At 38.3% G+C, this 20691-nt stretch overlaps 2 protein-coding genes across 3 annotated transcripts in view; one reads left to right on the top strand and one right to left on the bottom strand.

Annotated features, from left to right (window-relative positions):
• The first annotated feature begins 1532 nt into the window (after positions 1 to 1532).
• eef1a1b (eukaryotic translation elongation factor 1 alpha 1b) lies at positions 1533 to 7440 on the top strand. Its single transcript, XM_043241044.1, has 8 exons — positions 1533 to 1778; positions 2866 to 3038; positions 3723 to 3902; positions 4245 to 4541; positions 4720 to 4870; positions 5027 to 5283; positions 5671 to 5905; positions 6687 to 7440. The coding sequence occupies exons 2-8, from the start codon at positions 2895 to 2897 to the stop codon at positions 6809 to 6811; spliced, it is 1389 nt and encodes a 462-aa protein (XP_043096979.1). The 5' UTR covers positions 1533 to 1778; positions 2866 to 2894; the 3' UTR covers positions 6812 to 7440.
• A 170-nt stretch (positions 7441 to 7610) lies between these two features.
• Positions 7611 to 20691, bottom strand: part of kcnq5b (potassium voltage-gated channel, KQT-like subfamily, member 5b) — a 78164-nt gene continuing 65083 nt past the window's right edge. For both annotated transcript variants that reach the window (XM_043241032.1, XM_043241023.1), the window contains exons 10-14: positions 17938 to 18158; positions 14864 to 14972; positions 11879 to 12010; positions 9984 to 10110; positions 7611 to 9321 (exon numbers count right to left, since the gene is read on the bottom strand). In XM_043241032.1, the coding sequence (XP_043096967.1) occupies positions 8194 to 9321; positions 9984 to 10110; positions 11879 to 12010; positions 14864 to 14972; positions 17938 to 18158 (1717 nt within the window). In that variant the 3' untranslated portion in view covers positions 7611 to 8193. The remainder of the gene's footprint in view (positions 9322 to 9983; positions 10111 to 11878; positions 12011 to 14863; positions 14973 to 17937; positions 18159 to 20691) is intronic.

Consider the following 20691-nt stretch of genomic DNA (forward strand, 5'->3'; position numbering starts at 1 on the left):
AATCTCGAAATATTTATCGAAACGATTATTTGCCATCGATATGCTATGGGGGTGTTTGCTAATATATACGTTGAGATATCATTTATAATTAACCACGGAATCTCACATTTCCATACTCTCAGCTCCATGGATCAGATATATATGAAGGACTTTATATAGCATACAGAGATCTGAGGGGTGATGGCTCTACAGAGACGCAGATGGTGATCTATTTACAACTCTTAATTTAGAACTTAAAGTTTCCCACGTGTTTTGGACTGCTACACTTTGTTCATAATTAATCATGCGCATAACACTGATAACAATGGAGACTCCTACTTAAACCTATATTTAGTCTTTTATTTATAAAACACTTACTTGTGGAATAGTATCTTAGAAAGTTTTAGAAAACCAAGGCAAAATATCAGAAATCAGACCAGGGTTGTTCAGCCAAAACTTAAATTGTACTTTATATGTATTATTTGTATATTTAATGTCAACAAGTGAGGTACATGCTTTAAAATAGTAACTGTTTGCCAAATCTATGCATTTACAAAGAGACTTAATTATGGTATAGAAAATCTTTTAATGGAATAAAAATACATTACAAATCTCCATTTACATTGTACAGTTCTTCTCAGCTTTTTGATTCCGTCCCCCTATCCCCCTTAAGGCCCAAGCCAGAGGCATATTCACAGATGATGTCTTTTTTGTTTTATGTAAATCTCAGGCTGACATACAGGGCTCTTGGAAAGTTATTGGCAGGTACGGTGGGATTCCGTTTGTGAATTATGTTATTTACTGGCTGAAGACACCTCGTGTAATAACAACTGAGAGGATGATTAAACGGGCTGTAATAATGATAACCGCACCATCACCCATTAAACAGTGAGTGTACCTATTTACATAGTTAGCACCACAGGCTTATTGCCTTTCTTGCCATGTAAATCTTGTATAGCCTAAGTATAGCTGCAAGCATGGACAACTTGTAGGTCCTAGATGGGTTCAGGCGCTTATCTCCTCATTAAATATATAAACTTTAGAATGTCTTACAAGTTCCAAAAAGCAGTGGAAAAATTCATCAAAACTTGAGCGTTTGAAATTTGCTTACAAACAGATCAGCCTCTAGCAATAAATAATTAAAGTTCATTATTGTTATTCGTTATCTTTGTCTGTAATAATTACTTTTTAATATTGTCTGGATGAACAAATAAACAATAAAATCCGTATTTATAGGGATAGTCCAGTGCAAGGTCCATTCGTGATCGGGTTCTATTTTATTTTCTAAAATGAAAACACACAATAATGAAAATGATGTCCTTATTTACTCTCAAGCTGTTCCTAACTGAGTTGGTTCTGTTAAGCACAAAAGAAGTTATGAAACCCACTGCTGATATCAGCCTTTCACTTCCATACATTCACATTATGGACGTCGTTGGATGCCATCATAACATTTTCAGAATTTTCATAACTGTCTCTTTAAAGGTCGTTCTGAAATAAAACGTATATGATGGAGGCCGGGTGAAGTGTTTCAAAGACTATTTTGATTAAGAAAAGAATGGAGAAAGACCGCATACAGAAGTCATCACGTATTTAAAAGTCTTACTAGCCTAGCATCCGAGCCTACTCCAGCTATGGTTATGTAGGCTACACTTCTTATTGGACAGCGCCCCCTAGTGGACTAAACCATCCTCCGGCTCGACTACATCAGCGGCTCCGAGGCAGCGGTGTCTGATACAGCAGAGCGGCGTCGAGACTCTTGCTCCTGCTGCCTTGGACTACAGGCGCCTCTCTCCAAGGTTGGACACCTGAAAAACACTCCCTCTCTGCGTTTTCTCTATATAATATTGCTTTTTAATGACTTTTTAAGCGGTCGGAGGTTTTATTGATAATGCATGATGTGCGGTATTTGAGTTTTATTTCCAGTAAGGATAAAATACAGAACATGGCGCTGATGAAACCGATAGGGTCTGTTGTGGAAATAACATTTATGTCCCTTTATTCTCCAGTGCCGTCTTTGCTCTTTGGCCAGCAGACAGTCATGCTTTGCTTTCAGGAAGCACGCGCTTTTCATGATGTGGCATCTCTACATAATGTAGCCTTACATGCATGATATTATTACATAACCAGGTCATATTTGTGCAGAACGATGTCAGTATCGGAATGACTGTGGATTATTATTAAAATGGAGATCATATACTAAAAAAAAAATACTGAAATGAACGGTTTAGTCCTTTAATTTAGACTGTCTGTCAAGTTTTGCCGCATACTGCAGGTGGTCCGCGCTGCTTTGTTGTAACCAAGACAACGCTGGGAAAAAAAACAACAACAACAACAACAACAACAAAAAAAAAAAAAAAAACATGGACAGGCTTTCAAGGATACTGTGACATTAGCAGATTTATCGGCCGAATTTAAATAATTTAGACCAGCAGTAGCCTACGAATGATTTAAAATATTAATACATTTACCCTGTAATTACTAAATTATTTTTATTTTAGAGGTCATTGCTGTTCCAACAATAACTCACGCTAGTTTCCTATAGATGGCAAATGACTAATTTATACAACAATCACAATTTTGAACTACATCCATGATAACCCGAACAGAGATTTATTACCTACTGCTATGATAAGGTAGCCTAGCCTAGCATACTTAGCATGACATTAAAATGAACTTCTAGTTAATCTCCAAAATAATTAAATAAAAGAATTACTTTCACCAGAAGTTATTTGACGTATTGTAAATAAATCAAAAAGGGGTGAAAATGGTAGGAATTAAAAGTAAATCGAGCTATTGTTTGCCGCCCTACATCTGAGCGCAATTAGGCCATAAATAACTTATTTGTATGATGAATTATTTAGTCTCCTTTTTTTCCTGTTGTAGGTTGACTGTAACCCAATGAGAGCGCAGTGATGGGTAAAGAGAAGCTCCATATCAACATCGTGGTCATTGGCCATGTGGATTCAGGGAAGTCCACCACCACCGGCCACCTCATTTACAAGTGCGGAGGAATCGACAAGAGGACCATTGAAAAGTTTGAGAAGGAGGCCGCCGAGGTATAGCAGTGCAGATAGGCAAAACTAAACAGGTTTAGCTACAGTGTGTTGCAGTGTTATTATTAATGCATAAATTATCCAGATACACCCGCTGCATGAAAGATGACCTACTTGAGCAATATCGAACAAGTGAGAGTGCTTAGCTACTGAATATCAGCGCAAACCACAGATTGTGAGTTGGCTTTAAAGTATGCTAATAATGTAAAGGTATTTATCACCCCTAAAATGTTCTGAGAATGTACTCACCCTCATTCTCATTCACTGCAGCGGATCATCTGGTAATGCAACATTTTTGAAGAAATGTATAATTCTGCATACTCTGTATATTAGTTGGCCTAAGGTTGAATGCATTTTAGCTCTGGATGATGAAGTATTGCATTTAAGGTCATCAGAAAAGTATATTCTGTCATGACTGTATGACCTGTATTATGAATGTTTAAAGGGTTTCTGCACCTACTAAAGTAGTATCAAACTTTCAGGCACGTACCAGTGATGCGATACATGATGGCAAGTGTTTATGCTGTATGACTAAATATCAATACTGTTAAAACACTGCTTGTCCAATCAAATAACTGTTGCATAAAAACAATAATACAATCTTATATGACAGAGAACATTCGCTAACAAAAATCAGTTGCAGATTTTTCTCTAAAAAAACAGATATATGTTATTCACCTTTCATAGATGGGAAAAGGCTCTTTTAAGTACGCCTGGGTCCTTGACAAGCTAAAAGCTGAGAGAGAGCGAGGCATCACCATCGACATCTCCCTGTGGAAGTTCGAGACCAGCAAGTACTATGTCACCATCATTGATGCTCCAGGACACAGAGACTTCATTAAGAACATGATCACTGGCACCTCACAGGTTTGTATGGAATCACATAACAACACCAGTCTGAAAGTTGCTCTTTATGCATTAAAGTAATTGGTAACACTTCATTAGTTAACAACATTAGTTAACGTGAACTAAAAAATGAACAATACTTCTGCTGCATTTATTAATCTTACTTAATGCTAATTTCAGCATATACTAATGCATTATTAAAATCAGAAGTTGTGTTTGTTAACGTTAGTTAATGCACGATAAACTGACAAATATACTGTAACAAATGTACATTTTTTCTTTGTGTTAGTTAATACATTAAATAATGTTAACATGTGACCAAGTAGTTTTGGAATCGTAAATATTTAATTCCTTCCGATACAGGCGGACTGCGCTGTGTTGATTGTGGCAGCTGGCGTCGGGGAATTTGAGGCTGGTATCTCAAAGAATGGCCAAACACGAGAGCATGCTTTGCTGGCATACACCCTGGGTGTCAAACAACTGATCGTGGGTGTCAACAAGATGGACTCTACGGAGCCCAATTACAGCCAAAAGCGCTATGAGGAGATCGTGAAGGAAGTCAGCACTTATATCAAGAAAATCGGCTACAACCCTGATACAGTGGCATTTGTTCCGATCTCTGGATGGAATGGAGATAACATGCTGGAGGCCAGCCCAAACGTCAGTGTCAGATTAACTGCAGCTTTGTCACATTATTAATATACTCAATAGATCAAAATACATATAGCGTAATTTTTCCTTTCCTGTCACAATTTCTTCTTTTCTAACCCCTAAGAGGTTCCAAACATCTAGAACCTTCCCAACTACATGTATTGGTTATAATATGTTTTCTCTGTAGATGACCTGGTTCAAGGGTTGGAAGATCACTCGTAAGGATGGGAGTGTCTCCGGGACGACTTTGTTGGAGGCTCTGGATGCCATTCAGCCTCCAACTCGCCCCACCGACAAACCCCTTCGCCTGCCGCTGCAGGACGTTTACAAGATTGGAGGTAAGAGGACCCTCAAACCGAAAGAGTCTCCATTAGAAACACACTCGTTTTTCATTTCTCATGAAGGCGGGTGACCCACAGATGACTTACAGTTGTTTGAAGATGTAGAAAAATGTCACTCTTTTACCATTGTGCACTTTCTGTTTCTGTATTTAGGAATTGGCACTGTGCCTGTGGGACGGGTTGAAACAGGCATTCTCAAACCTGGCCTAGTTGTGACATTTGCCCCAGTGAATGTGACCACTGAGGTCAAATCTGTGGAGATGCATCATGAAGCTTTATCCGAAGCTCTTCCAGGGGATAATGTGGGATTTAATGTGAAGAATGTTTCAGTCAAAGATATCCGACGTGGGAATGTTGCAGGTGACAGCAAGAACGATCCTCCACAGGAGGCAGCGAGTTTCACAGCGCAGGTACAGCTCTTAGTTTGGTGTTTTATAGTGTTATAAAGCTTTCTGACACAATTCATGATGTAATAATACATATTATATACACACACACACACACACATACACATATATATATATATATATATATATATATATATATATATATATATATATATAGTATGCCTGTTATGGTCTACAATGAAAAAAATGGCAACATCTAAAACAACTTTGAAAATCAAAATTATGTAACATCTCTGGATTAAACTAAATACATTATTTTAGACCAACATGGGTTATATGGGTTAAAGCAGGCTGAAATAACTCTTGAAATAAAATAATGACCACTTTCATTTTACATTTCGCTTTTCGACATTGCAAACTATTGACTGATCCACTTTCTCCTCTGGTCAGGTGATCATTCTGAATCACCCTGGTCAGATCAGTGCTGGTTATGCCCCCGTGTTGGACTGCCACACTGCTCACATTGCCTGTAAGTTTGCGGAGTTAAAGGAAAAGATTGACCGTCGCTCTGGGAAGAAGCTGGAAGACAATCCCAAGTCCCTAAAGTCTGGGGATGCTGCTATTGTAGATATGATACCAGGGAAACCTATGTGTGTGGAGAGTTTCTCCGAGTATCCTCCCCTTGGTGAGTTATGGATTCCTCAGTGTCTTTATTATGAAACACTTGACTTTATTACCAAGTTCACTACCACTGTAAACATTCCTTAAAGTGCTTTTTACAAGAATATTGTACCATGTTTCAGTGCAGTAGATTTTCTATGGTGGGCATAAATGAAAATAATTAATAATGTTTGCTTAAAGTTTTATTTTTGAGTATTTTGTGTTTGCCTGAACAGTTTGAATAAAAACACTAAAAGATAAGACAAAAAGAGAGGAAAAACAGAAATAAAGACTTTTGATTTAAACCTGGCTCTTCCAAAAAAATCTTTATAGGTCTAAAACAGAGAATTTCTGTCATATCAGAACAAATCTATATAGACAGATTCTACATTGGGAAATCTTTCGCCCTCAAGTGAAGTTTCCAGTCATCAAAAATGTGATGGAGAAAGATTTTTTATAGGTTTCTCAGAATCCGAGACACTAGGATTGAAATGACTGAATTTCACCCATGAGAATTCAGACAGTGATAACTATAACTGCGCCTTAAAACGTATAAAGTAAAATTAATATGTAATGTGGAACTAAACGCTTTATATGTATGTAAAATACATCAGTAAGGTGAATATGAATACAATAATAGGGTAGGAAATCTAATTTACATTTTACTTAAAACGTAACAATCAATTTTATGCCAGGGTGTTTCTTTGCCTCTTGCTATCCACCGTCTCTGTTTCTGGACTAACAAAGATAGATAACAACTAAATAAAACAACTAACTTAATTTTTCGGATGTTTTTCACTTGCCAGGTCGCTTTGCAGTGCGCGACATGCGTCAAACTGTAGCAGTGGGCGTCATCAAGGGGGTCGAGAAGAAGACCCCGACCTCTGGGAAGGTCACTAAATCTGCCCAAAAGGCCCAGAAGAACAAATGAATGTTGTGCCGGGCTGCTAACACTCGGGTCAGCCACACCATCCCTCCTCTTCTCAACTCCATAAACAAAGCTTGGTTAATTATCACAATGCATCGCAAAAGCAGAAGAAGGAAAAGTAAAACTTATGCCTGCCTGACAAAGATTACAATAGTGACAATAAGTATATTTATGTATATTCATACGTTCTGTTTTCAGTCTTTGTTGTGGTAATTGTTCTGTTGTTGAATTGTTCGAAGCACTTTAAGCAGATCTGCCTCCAGTGGGAGCGTAGAGTAAGCGTTGTTTATCCTGTATCTTGTGTGCAATAGCTAAACCCTGTTGCTAACATGGCTTGTGTAACCTTGCTTGCAATAGTAGCTAACTGTTCCAGTCCAATAGCTGTGAGAATTTATGTTAGCCTGTTATGTTAGTTTGATGTGTTGTGACATTATAATTGAAGTTCAGTGTCTTTTTCTGTGTGCATGAAGCTAAAGTAGCTAGCGCACTTTACTGTCTACCCTGGCAGCATTCTGAACAAGCATGAGCCATCTTGTTTGCACTTGCACTCACGTACTTTAACGGGAATATGATTCTCCATTATCTAATGTATGTCGGTTCATAACCAAAAATAAAATACATTTGAACTCTGACGCCTGCTTCTAAATGACCAGACAAAGAAATAACAAGAAGACATTTTAACATATTTAAATCAAATATTTGAGACACATATATAACAAATATATATATATATATATATATATAAAGAATAAAAAATAAAATATAAAAAAAAAGACAAGTAATAAAAAAGAGCAACTAATAGTACGGAAACTATGGAGGTGCTCCTCTCAACATTTAATGTGCTTTATCAAAACTGTACAATTTTCAGCAGCATCAGTTTCCTTCAACGCGTCTGGCACTTTTTTTTTTTTACATAAGAAAAGTAAATGACCTTTTAATACAATATGATAAATCCAGAAAGTGTGACATTTCTACTGTCTTATGTTCTGACACTTTGTTGTGAATATCGGGTTGATGAGCCTTGCTTTAATGAGACTGGAGGCATGCAGTGTTCATGCAGTCCAATGAATAGTTCATGCCATCTCTGATTTTGATCATTTCAGCAGTTTGATTATTAATCTACCACATTCTAGATTTTTTTTTTATGTTACAGTACATTTGAAAAAGAACAATGCATGCAATGATATGTCATGTACGGTGGTCTATATGAAATCGTAATCATTTCTTTCAAATAAACCAAACTAATAGAACACGTATAAAAAAGATCTAAATTTGCCTTACCCTCATAAAAATACAAAACAATACAAAATAAAATAAGCTTTCATATCAAAGTTTCATTCCATCAGAGGTGGTTTCTAAGAGTTTGTAACACATTAAAGGCTGCGTTATTTTAGTCGAACGTGTGGCATGTTCATAGTCTCGTTGCTGCCCGTACTGGGCGTATGTCCACTTGCTAGGTTGTGACTAGCACCAGCGGTATTACTTGTCCTAAGCAGCTCGGAGGAGTAGGATGCATCAATGGGGCTGGGCTGGGAGAGAAAGTTGAATCCTTGAGTATGTGGCTTAGTCGGTATCTCAAGGTCTCTATCGCTGATGAAGAGATCAGCTTCTCCCCAGCCCCCTACTCCAATCTCCATGCCCCCAGCTGAAGAGTCCTGACTGCTGCTAACACTGGTGGAGAAACTAGCCTGGCTAGAATGCGTGTCCACACCGAGACCTTCCAGAACAGGCTGCATGAGGTCCTGTACAGAGAGGGACTTCCCTAGTTCTATGTCCCCACTGCATTGGCCTTGAATCGGGGGAAGTGGAGAAACTGGAGCAAGAGGGTCCATCTCAGCATCCATGCTTATATGTCTCCTCCAAGAACTGTCTTCTTTAGCACTGGGTCTGTTTTTTTGTTGAAGCTTGCAGCTAATACTAGAGTTAAGCCCAAAGTCCATCCCGACTCCTCTGAAGCAGGACTTGGAGTAGTCGGTGGGGTCCGACCTAGAGGGTCCCATGCTGCGAACATGACCTGCTTGTGGAGGAGCGGAAGAAAGCTGAAGCTTTGAAGAGGCCAGGGGCGGAAGAGGTGGAGGTGGTTGACCGACACATGGGAAGTGGCCTACAGAAGAGTGAAAACTGTTGGTGCTGAGGATTTGAGAAGGACTCCCTTGTGCTGAAGGACACTCCATGGATGGGGTTGATGGAACCTGGAAGGTGGATGGGTTAAAAGGTGAAGCTGAAGCCGGATTGAGTCCAGGAGATGAAGTTGTAGAGTTGTTCTGGTTGAGGTTGAGTTCGCTGGGGGCTAAAATTAGTTGGAGGGCTCTGGGGTGGTTACCACAGATGGACTGGCTGACCTGGGAGGAGCAACAGAGATCCTTGCTGAGCATGGTGCTCGGATAGTCTGAAGTCTCCTCCAACCCAAACGGAGGAAGAGGAGAGAGAGTGAGGGCAGAGGAAGAGCCCTTCTGCAGAACCTGACGGTAGATGTCCAGCAAGGAATCCAGCTTAGCTTCAATAGACTGCACCTAAACAGACGGAACACAGAAAAAATATAGTTCTTTTTAGAATACATGGGTTATGTTTGTGGTTCTTCATTAAACACTGTTAAAAGAAAAAGAAAATCTTGATTTTGTGTTTTTTGCTTTTTAATGTAGATTAGAGTTTGCTACGGCCAACCTATTTAGTATTACAGTTAATATGACAAATGATAAACACTGAAACATGAGACAGTCACCTTAAAAAATAATAAAACTTAAGGTAAACAGCATTTCTGAATAGGATATTATGTTGTGTGTATTTTCTATTTCTTACATGTAAAACTTTCATATATTTGTGTGTATTTAGGATATGAAGCTATGGAAATAGACTTATTGTTGGTCATTAGTATTTCTATAATGTTAAACAAATCCATCACCATCAGTTTCACCCCATAATGTTATTAAATTCATCTTTAGAAACAGAAATGACACTCTGGTGGAGATAAAAAACAACCAGTGGAAGTAAGAAAAGTGTTTTAATTGACATTCTTATTTCTGAAAGTCCACAGTGCTGAAACCGCTGAAGAAGAAACAGAACACCTAAACAAACACCTAAAAACCAGTGCAGTATTCAAATATTCAATGAAACGGACATGAATTGATTCAGTGTGAGTGTAAAATGCTGTTTAACCACGTGTCTCTAAACTCACCTGTCTTTCTACCTTACACACCCTTCCCAGCATGCTCACGTCTTCCAGAATGTCTCCGTCAGATAACAGCTTTTCTCTGACCTTCTTATCCATAGGCATCTGCCCCCTACCGAGAATCTGATCCACCCTTAAAGCGAGAGACAGATGTTAGCAAAAAGACGTGTGGAAAAAAATAGGTTCACATCCCAGTGAGCAGAAATAACTACAATTAGCAAGATTCAATATTTTTTTTTGTACATTGAAATGTGTTGAATTCAAGATTGTATAGACTTCCTTCTAATTTATTGTTCAATTGGATTATGCAGAAAGTCAGGAACTGTGATGTTCTGTTTTGGTCACATGGTGGCACTGCTATCACTTCATTATAAATCTTGATCATTTCACTCCATTGGCTTCAGTCATAAAAAAAAAAAATAAACATACAAAAGTGGCAAGAAGACCTGCCATGCTTATAAAGAGATAAATGGCCTAAAAAGAGATATTAGACATACAACTGTCAGGTTTTTTTTTTTTTTTTTTTTGGTAGCGATAACCAGATATTCAAATATTCAACATGATCATCAGTTATTTAACATTTGACATTTACCCCCTATGTAGTAAAGTGCTGTTAATGATATAATGCAATAATGATATATAGCTTTTCAAATACGCCACATCACATTGTCTGGGCAGAACCCCAGGGCTTGACCACCACCCAGTGACCCATATATGACCAAGGAGAAGCAGTGCCTCAGGGCCATCAGAACAGATGTGACATGATGACATTAATGTGAAGTCAACATACCAGTGCAGATATGATATAGAGGTCATAAATGTGGCTGTTAATTATCTTTAAATGTCATTGTTGAGCAAATGTTTAGTTCACATATTATGCAACAGAGACTGCTGTTCAAACTGATGTTACACAAGATGAATGTGCTTGATTTAATCAAATTCGCGATTGCCTTCACCGTTATAAACCTCTTTTTAAATATATGAGCATTGAATGTTATGTGTTACAGGTGAAAGTGTTGACTTATAATGAGTATGTTGCAATGTGTTTTGATTGGCTGTGATTCAGGTGTGACCTCTGTTCCTAACGTGCTATTAGCTGTAATTTATACGTACAGAGAGAATGCCTAGTGATTAGTACACAAACATGCTTCATTTTGTGCTTATGTGGGTGGTGCGATGCAAGTTCAAACCCTTCCTTTTCCTATCATTTCAAGTGGCAAAAAGCACCTGCTGTTCTTGTGGACCTACTGTAAAAGACCATTTTAGCTCAAGAGTGTTAAAAGATCAACTACAGGCAGTCCGACAATAGGCAGAAATGTTTATATACAGCTTAAATCAGATGCGATTCAGCTGTAAAGTAGCTCTACAGAAAATAAATGTCAAGTTTTGCTCTCATCTGATGCTGTCAGTCAATGTGTTTGTATTCATGCACTTCTGAAAACTAAGTGTCTTATATATTTATAAGGATTTAGAGGACTTTACTCGAGATTCACCATAGATTTGATCTTTGTGGTCATAAATGGCGAAATCCTTTCTTACAGCCCACTTGTTTCAGTTCATCAGAATTGTCATGTACTGAAGTCTACGTGTGTGTATGCTATAAATCAAATTTTGGGGTTGGTAAGACGTTTGTTCACCAAGGCTGCATTTGATCAAAAAACAGAATAAGCAGTGATATTGTGAAATACCGCTGCAACAGCCTTTCTCTATTTTAATATATTTTAAAATGTAGGATTATTTAATTTCTCTCATGGCGAAGACATTTTGCATAAACCATCACACCAACCTAAACCAACCCTAAACCTACCTGTCACAAATCGTACAAGTGAGGTTGTATGAATTTGTAAGAATTAGCCAAAAATACTATGAATTGGCCGTGCGATGGCGTTGGATTGTCCTACCTGGTTTGCAGACTTTTAATTCGACAGAGCATGTCCAGATGACCGGCTGAATATTGCTCTATTACATCCTTTACATCATATGGGCGCAGAGTTTCCTTAAACTTCTTCTTCGCCACATGGAATTTCATGATCCTGCAACACCATATGCTAATGTTATTCTTGCTTTGAAGACTTATAAACAGAAATGTGAGCACAAACATTTAAAGTGAGAATCTGTGTAGTTCTTTTAAGCAACGAATGAACATGAATGATAATATAAAAGGAGACGAAATGAACTGATGCTTTTTCAACTAGATTATATAATGGAGCGATACTAATACTAAAAAACCTTGTCCCAATACATTGCAAATCGAATTATTTGCAGTTTACATTTGGGCCGGCTCGGAATAACCGCAGCAACGTTTCTGAAAGGTGATCGCATGTCAGCACAGACAAATCCAACACCCTGAGAAAGTCTGAGCTTGGCGTCACACGCACGACAGAGTCCAACCAGACCCCAGCTGAAAGCTACAGGGTTACCACAGCATTTCGCCTACAGCCTGGAATATTCAGTGAAGCAGGACAGCCTAAAGAAGACTGAGTTCATTTTTCACTCCTCATAATAAAAGCAAAAAGTGAGAGGCTGGAAAAGATGAGCACATACTGTCAATCCAGCACTCAGCTTTTCACTGACCCACACATACTAGACAAAGCAAAAAGAAAAGAGCGTGGTTGATTTGTGTGAAGTATGACAGTATTCTTTCGTGATAGTGAAATTAGAGAAATGAGATAATGAGACACTGATTGCTCTCAGTGGCTGTGAGAAAAATTAAATAAGACTGACAAGCAGACAGTGTTGTGTTCATTAAAGGTGATGGGCATATTTTTGTGGATTTACGTTAGGCTGCAGAGTAAACCTTAGTAAACCTTTTGTAGCTTGATTTCTCAGGAAAAATGTAAAAACTGTGGCTCCGTTAAATATTGCACTGTTGCTTGATTTCTGTATCACAGAGTATGTTTAAGCAGCGAGCGAGACAATTTTGATAATAATGGATTTTATGCGCCACACAGGTAAATAGGTAGTTAAGACTCCATTTTGTAAAGCATAAAGCTGCATGTTTGCAAGAAACAAATCCATCATTATGTTTTAACTTGTTGTTAAAATTAGTGCCTCCATCATTATCCATAATAACGCTTCCTCCAGAGATCAAGCACCTTTTACAAGCCAAAACCTTTCAAACAACAGTTGATAAGTCTCTTCATGAATTTGTTTCTTACATACAACTTTTCGTCTCACTTAACTGATGGCCTGGAGTTGTGTTAATGACTTCTGTATTACTGTGATGTTTTAATCAGCTGTTTGGACTTTCATACTGATGGCATCCATTCACTGCAGAAAATCCATTGATGTTTACTTCAAAACGCTTGTGCACTAATCACTTAGGATCAAACCCTTAAAAAATTATAATGAAAACTGTGGTATGCTTAGCCAGGTTATATTTGCCAAATATAAAACCAATTATACAACTTTGAGTTTGTTCAACTTGTTTTGCGACATACTGTATAAACACCAGTCCAATAAAGCAACACTGCTCAACCATAACTTTGCTCAACTTTATATCTTTATATTTATATCAATATCGATCCATCCATCCATTTTCTTCATCCATTTTCATCTGCTTATCTGGGGCCTGGTCACAGGGGCAGCTGTCTAAGAAGGGACGTCCAGACTTCCCTCTGGCCCAGACACCTCCAGCTCTTCTGGGGAACACCAAGGCATTTCCAGGCCAGCCAAGAGACATAGTCCCTCCAGCGTGTCCTAGGACTTCCCTGGGGCCTCGTCCTGGTGAAACATGCCTGAAACACCTCCATCGTGAGGCATCTGGAACAGATGCCCAAGCTACCACTGCTGGCCTCTCTCAATGTGGAGGAGCAGTGGGTCTACTCTGTGCTGATTCTCATCCTAGCCGCTTCATACTCGGCTGCAAACTGCCCCAGTGCATGGACAGCCCTTAGCAAAGGCCCATACTCCCAGAGCACCCCCCACCGGATACCACAAGGGACACAGTCGAATGTCTTCTCCAAATCCACAAAGCACATGTGGACTGGTTGGGCAAGCTCCCATGAACCCTCCAGTACCCTGCAGAGGATATAGAGCTGGTCTAGTGTCCTCCTCTGTGGGCCCCCGGCTTCTGCTTCTTCAGTGAAAGGCGCATTGGCGGGATTGAGGAGATCCTCAGGGTATTCCTTCCACCTCCGGACAATGTCCCCAGTCAAAGTGAGCAGATTCCCACCCCCACTATGAGTAAGCCCACACCAGCCCTCAACCTCTCACCGTGGGCAACACCAGAGTAGTGGAGAGTCCAGCCCCTTTCAAGAAGAAGCCCAAACTGCACATGGAAGTGAGCCTGACTACTTCGACAGTACCTCTAAACCTCCCGCACTAACTCAGGCTCCTACCCCTCCAGTGAGGTAACATTCCCTGTCCCTGGAGCCAGATTCTGTGTCCGAGGATTGGGTCACCAAGGTCCCAGCCTCCGGCTGCTGACCAATCCACAATGCACTGGCCCCTTACGGTCCCTTCCACAGGTGGTGGGCCCATGGGAGGTTGGCCCCACATCACTCCTTTGGGATGAGCATACCGGGTGACATCACAACCTTGTTTATATTTTTTCTTCATGAGGGGCTGTGGACCGCTCTTTGTCAGGTTTGCCCACTAGGACCTGTTTGCCTTTGGGAGAATCTACCAGGGGCATATAGCCCCGACAACATAGCTCCCAGGGTCATTCAGGCACTCAAACCCAGGACAGTTTATATCAATAATAATTCATCAAATGCTGAACTTTAATTGTAATGTATCTGAGGTCTGAAATAACCTGACCACAGAGGCTGCAGTCCATCAGTCTAGTGAAAGAGAAGATATTCACATCCATAGAACATCAGTGAAGAAGGAATGTGGCTAAAATCAGAAAGAAGTGAACTGAAGTGAAGAATCATTGCCCTTACCTCACTGCTCTGATGACGGTCTTCAGTGCGGGTGGCAGGTCCTCTGCTGACATGTCACAATGACACCCTTTCTCATCAAATGCCTCATCAACACCAATGTTAGCCTCACCTATGAACATACAATAAAAATGTGAAAAATGTCATTAGCACTAAAGTGCATAAAGAAAGGAGAGATTATGTGAAAACCTTCACCAAGAATTGTGGGAAAATTGAGTGATGAGCAAGAAAAAAAGCATTCATTTTTCATAAAAACAAAAAAACATTAAAAAAATCAATCTGGCAAGAGGGCCTCCCATTCAAAGACCAACATCACGCATCAATTGTGGATGAATATAAACTAATGAAGCATTGCAGGTCAAACTGAATGGAAACTGAACAACTGTGCAGTATGTGTACTAAAATACATTTCTAAGAATATGAGGAACTTTAAGTTCATCACAGTGTATAAAAGTTTTCTGAGCTAGCATGTCACATTACATTGAATTTTACAACCGGAAGCGCTACTTTAAACGATCATCTAAATAGGTAATAGTGTGCACACACTTGTGCACTTGAATGTAGACTCAAGTGCAATTCTGCAGCTACTTTATAAAAGGTTATCTATGGTTACAGCTGAGATGTAAAGCAGAGACTGTGGAGAGGAAGTGGTATGTTGGATGAACAGGATTAATCGTGCCCTATGTTCTATATCAAGGATTCTCACAACCTGACTTAGAGAGGCTGCAATCCATCAGGCTAGCAAAAATAGGGCATCAGAAAGAAATATATTTGCTTCTGGCTAAAATCTTAAAGCTTTCAGTTAGTGCTTTGAGGCAAAAGGATTCTTGACTGTAGAATTATACTACTTGTTGAAAAGTAAAAAAAAAGTCTAGTGACGCAACACTCTTTAAACACCAAATCTAGTGACTAAAACATGTTTGCTAACTGAAATAATAAAATAATAAAGGAATAGTGAAAAATGTAAATGTTCTGATACTTCACCCTCAGGCCATCCAAGATTCTTCTAAACTGATCTTGGGAGAAATTAGGCATTACATCACTAGCTCACCAAATGTCCATCCCATGTTGTCCTCACATCAAAATCCACCCACATATTCGTTCAGAACTGTTTTGGCCTGTTTTAGCTTGTAAACAGTGCTTGATCTGCATATTTCTCTCCTGATTATTTGCTTTTCACTGACTTTTTCATTAAATAAAGCAATATTATAGATTATGGACTGGTATTTCAGTCAAAAGCAACAGTTTAAAGTTAAACTGTTATAATGACGGGTTTGTTTCTTACTCTGCAATTATGCAGCTTTTTACTTTAACTGATAAACTGGATTCGTGTGGATTATTGTGATGATTTTATCATCCGTTTGGACTGTCATTTTAACGGCACCCATTCACTGAAGAGGATCCATTGGTGAGCAACTAAAATATTGCATAATGTTTCCAAATCTGTTCCCATGAATAAACAAGCTCATCCTATTCATGAAATTTCATGATTTCAGAGAATGTTTATTTAAGGCTTTAATAATCCTTTGAAACCATATAAATAAATATCGGCTGAAACATATAAATAAGGTACTCAAATGATTGTAATATAATTAGAATTTAATAAAAATAAAAACAGTATTTTTTTGTAGTCATTGAGTACTCATATTGTGAAGAAATTGACCTGTGTGTCTGAGTGGGAGAAGACATCCCACCTACAGATGGCGATATGACATATGATGCCAGTAAGATTACTCATACATATTATACAAAAACAGGCTAAAAAGGAACTGAATGATTGGTTATACTTACATATAAAGCTTGTCATATTTTGTTATGTGGATATTTGCTTGATTTAGATCTGCAGAAATGAAACCGCTGAAGATGTTGCTGGGATTCTCATACATATTAGACTGTAGTACATGAGAATATATGTGCAGAACCTGAGTTCCATGTGTTCCTAGGTCATTATTTTGATTAACAAATCAGATTTGAAGAACCATTTTATAGTTTTTGTGAAGTTAGGCATACAATCGGTGATTGGTGCTTGTGCATCAGTGTCAATCCTCTAATTTAAGGCATTACTCATGGATAAAGTTAGGTTTAGGCTTAGAGATAGTCAAGACTAATGTTTGGGATTAAAATGTTGTTCCAGGGTCAACAAAATATGCTGACCCAGGAACGTGCAAATACTTGTAGCCTTTCATTGTGGGTCTCCTGCTTGTTTCCTTAAAGTGCTTTAAATAGACACAAAAGTACATAATCATTTTGGAGTAATAACTTTTCATTAACCATTTAACTAAATGTGTCTTGTTTTATAATGTAGCCTATATAACATATGCAGCCTTATAGCTTCTCCACAGTATAAAGATTAAATCTGAATCTTGCCACAGAACAGTTGATGTTGATGTTGATGCTTTGGCGTCATTTGTAAGTATTTATATGAAGCACAGACAAAGTAAACGCCAGTACTACCTCAAATTCAACTTTTGTATAAAAACAGTATCACATTAACAGGCCTCTGCTGGCCTCCTGCCATTGGTTAAATAAAAAAATTATTGATTACCCATTTGTTGATTGAAAACCCAATTGTAATAATATCATCACACACCATGCTTACACACTAATAATATAAACTATAAACAAAGAAAAATAAGGAAAGATAAAAAAAACTGAAGAAGGAATGTGGAACGAGTCCAAGTTTAGTCAAAGGCCGTTGGGACCCAATCAGGAAAATATGGACTCACAATGATCCCAATCAGATGGACAAACTATTATTACCGAAATGACCAAAAATGATGATAATTACAATTATTATCATTATAATCATGACAATCAACATTAGCTCTCTAATGTGTCACCATGGCTAGCTGTAATTACATTGGTAATTGCATGAAATTCTGAGTTTTTATTTTTTACCTGGAAAAGCCACGATGTTATTTATTTGGAGGAAGAGAAAAATATTTTCCAGTTTATGTTAAAAATTTCATTAGGATATTTATGATATCTCTTCACTACATAGTGTGGAATAAATAGTATGGGGCTCAATTCTCATTTCAGTGTAATTAAAGCAATCCTCCAATCAGACTGTTGTTCACCTTCAGGGGTGGAGCGTGATTGGCTCTTGAGACGGAGGGAGGGTCTGAATCGGGTGCGGTCATTAAAACTCCAACTCTTCTGGACCTTGGCAGGACTCGATCCATCAGTGCTGATCTCAGCTCCAGGCGAACGTCTGTCTGTAACAGATGTCTGCCTGCTTTTAATGCTCTGTCCACGTGGGCTTGCCATTCTTACCCGGTCCTTAAAACTCAGTTTCTGACTGAAGGGGAAAAGAAGAGAGAGAATAAGAGAGTGCAAGAAATAACAGCACTTTCCTTCCTGCCATGAGCCATGGCAATGACCATCAAAGAGCAGCATGAAGTACAGAAAGTCAAGGCCAAGTCATTTTTTATTAGTTCTGCATTGCTTGCTTAGCCCCTCATAGTATTAGAAGTGCAGTCAAACAAATACTCTAAACAATCATTATGAAAGAGCCCTTCAGGTATAATAAGCCAAGGCGAAATCTAATGTAAGACTTGAGAGGAGCATCAAGAAAAGAGGGATCTATCTATGATTTACTTCAATGTGGATGAAAGAAAGTATTTTTAATTGATTACAAACATGCTGAATTATTCAGAGTGAGTTCAATTGTTCCTTTATTGCATTTTTTGTGAGAAATAAAAAGCTATTAACATGGCATATGGTCAGCGCTGTAAATCACCTCCTTAAGTATTTGAAAGCTATGATAATTTCAGTCCAATTCAGTTCTCTAACAATAAATATTATTTAGTCACTTATGAATTCAGATGTTCACAGCTCACTGATGCAGAGTTTAGATCAAGCCTTTAAAGATCAAGTTTAAGTCAAATTCTCATTTATCGTAAATTATGTGACAATTAGATTGCAAGAATGATGAATTGTCTATGGCCAATAGTACGACACTGCATGAAGCGCTGCTTACGGAAAGGCCGCTTTCAAACCAGACATCTTTCTGTTGGTTAATCTGATGAAATTGTGTGACCAACTTAAAGGGAACGTGAAAAATTCTGTCATTAATTACTCACCCTCATGTTGTTCCAACCCTGTAAGACCTTCGTTAATCTTTGGAACGCAAATCAAGATATTTTAGATGCATTAAGAGAGCTCTTAATGAGATACTTCAAATAATACTTCAAATAGTTGAAATAATGCATGTGACATGATAGATTCAACCATAATTTTAGGAAGCTACAAGGATACTTTTTGTATGCAAAGAAAAATTTGTTGAAAAAAATCTCCTCCACATCACTCTATAGCACCCTTTTGGAGAGTATCACATACAACTTTAAGATTGAAGCTTAACAGCGTATCTGCGTGCATACATGAACGAAGGTCTTAATGGTTTGGGACGATTAATATGACATGAGATGAGTTTTCATTTTTGGGTGAACTATCCCTTTAAGTCCCGTGTGAAATCTGTGTGGAGGTTTTGTAGCCTTCCTTGGAAACCCACTAATGTGTAAATTTCTATTGAAATGACTGGATTTGAACACAAACTTGCATCGAGCAACAGTAAACCACGCTTTAGGGGTCATGTTTACAGTTTGCTCCATCTCCAGACAGGTCTATAGAACACTCATGATAAATCATTATCTGTATTCAGTTTAAGAGAAAAATACACTGCAGTTCTCTCGGTTTCCGAGAAAACAATAGGACAGACAGCTGAACATGAGTCAGAGAAAAGAGCAGCGGCCACTCAAAAATGCAGCACTGCAGTGAGTCATCCACTTCTGCTCAATAATGTCACATTAGCAACCATACTAATTATGGTATCATTGCCTCTTGGTCATTGATGAGTACTGCATCACAAATGAGGGATAGATGCTCGTTTCATACAAACAATTGGTCAGAAACCAAAGCAGCACCATTTGCAAACACCTTATTGAAATGTTCACAAATAGATTAATGCAGTTTATTTGTTCTGCATTTAATACATTTATAATGACGTGGAAATGATTTTGTCTGGCCTTGTTCATACTGGCCAGTGGCCGCACTATTATGGCTCAATCTGAAGTTCTATTTTAGTAATTATGCAAATAACACCACTAGCTCTTCCTGTTATCTGGAATGATGAGACTTTGATTATAGCTGCTGTGTAATGCAGTCATTCAATCAGTTTGACTTGACTTTTCTCATTATTTCTCTCTCTAATTGAAGCCAAGGCCCCCAATAATTACATTTGTCTGGTAAGTGACAAAACATGAAAACATGAATAAATCTCAATTATTTGCTATTCCATATTCCATCACATCTGTTTAATGTAAACATGACTGAAAAAATTAGAGAGCGCTTCATAACAGATGGCAATAAACTGTCTCAGACATCAGAGGGAGAGATAGAAGAAATGAGCTCACATTGTGAGATATAAAGTTGCAATTGCAAGAAACAATGCCATAAAAAAATAAAAGTTACACAGTTCACAAATATTAGTAATATAGCTGGAATTACAATAAATAAAGCCTCGTTTTTTGATAAACGTATCAAGTCACAATTACTGGTCCCACTTTATATTAAGTGACTTTAACTACTGTGCACTTACATTTCAGTTAACCATTTGGTACAATGCACTTATTGTCTACATACATGTAAATACATTTAGAATTACACTGTTGATCCATCCCTTACATTTTAACCAACCCTTAAACCTACCCATACTACCAGACCCGTCCCTAACCTTACCTGTATCCCACCTTAATAGCAAGAAAAGTGTTTTGCAATACACTATACACAATAAGTACATTGTACTTACGTTTTGATATAAGTACATTGTAGTT

Source organism: Puntigrus tetrazona, chromosome 1 (assembly GCF_018831695.1).
Source record: "Puntigrus tetrazona isolate hp1 chromosome 1, ASM1883169v1, whole genome shotgun sequence".
NCBI lineage: Eukaryota > Metazoa > Chordata > Actinopteri > Cypriniformes > Cyprinidae > Puntigrus > Puntigrus tetrazona.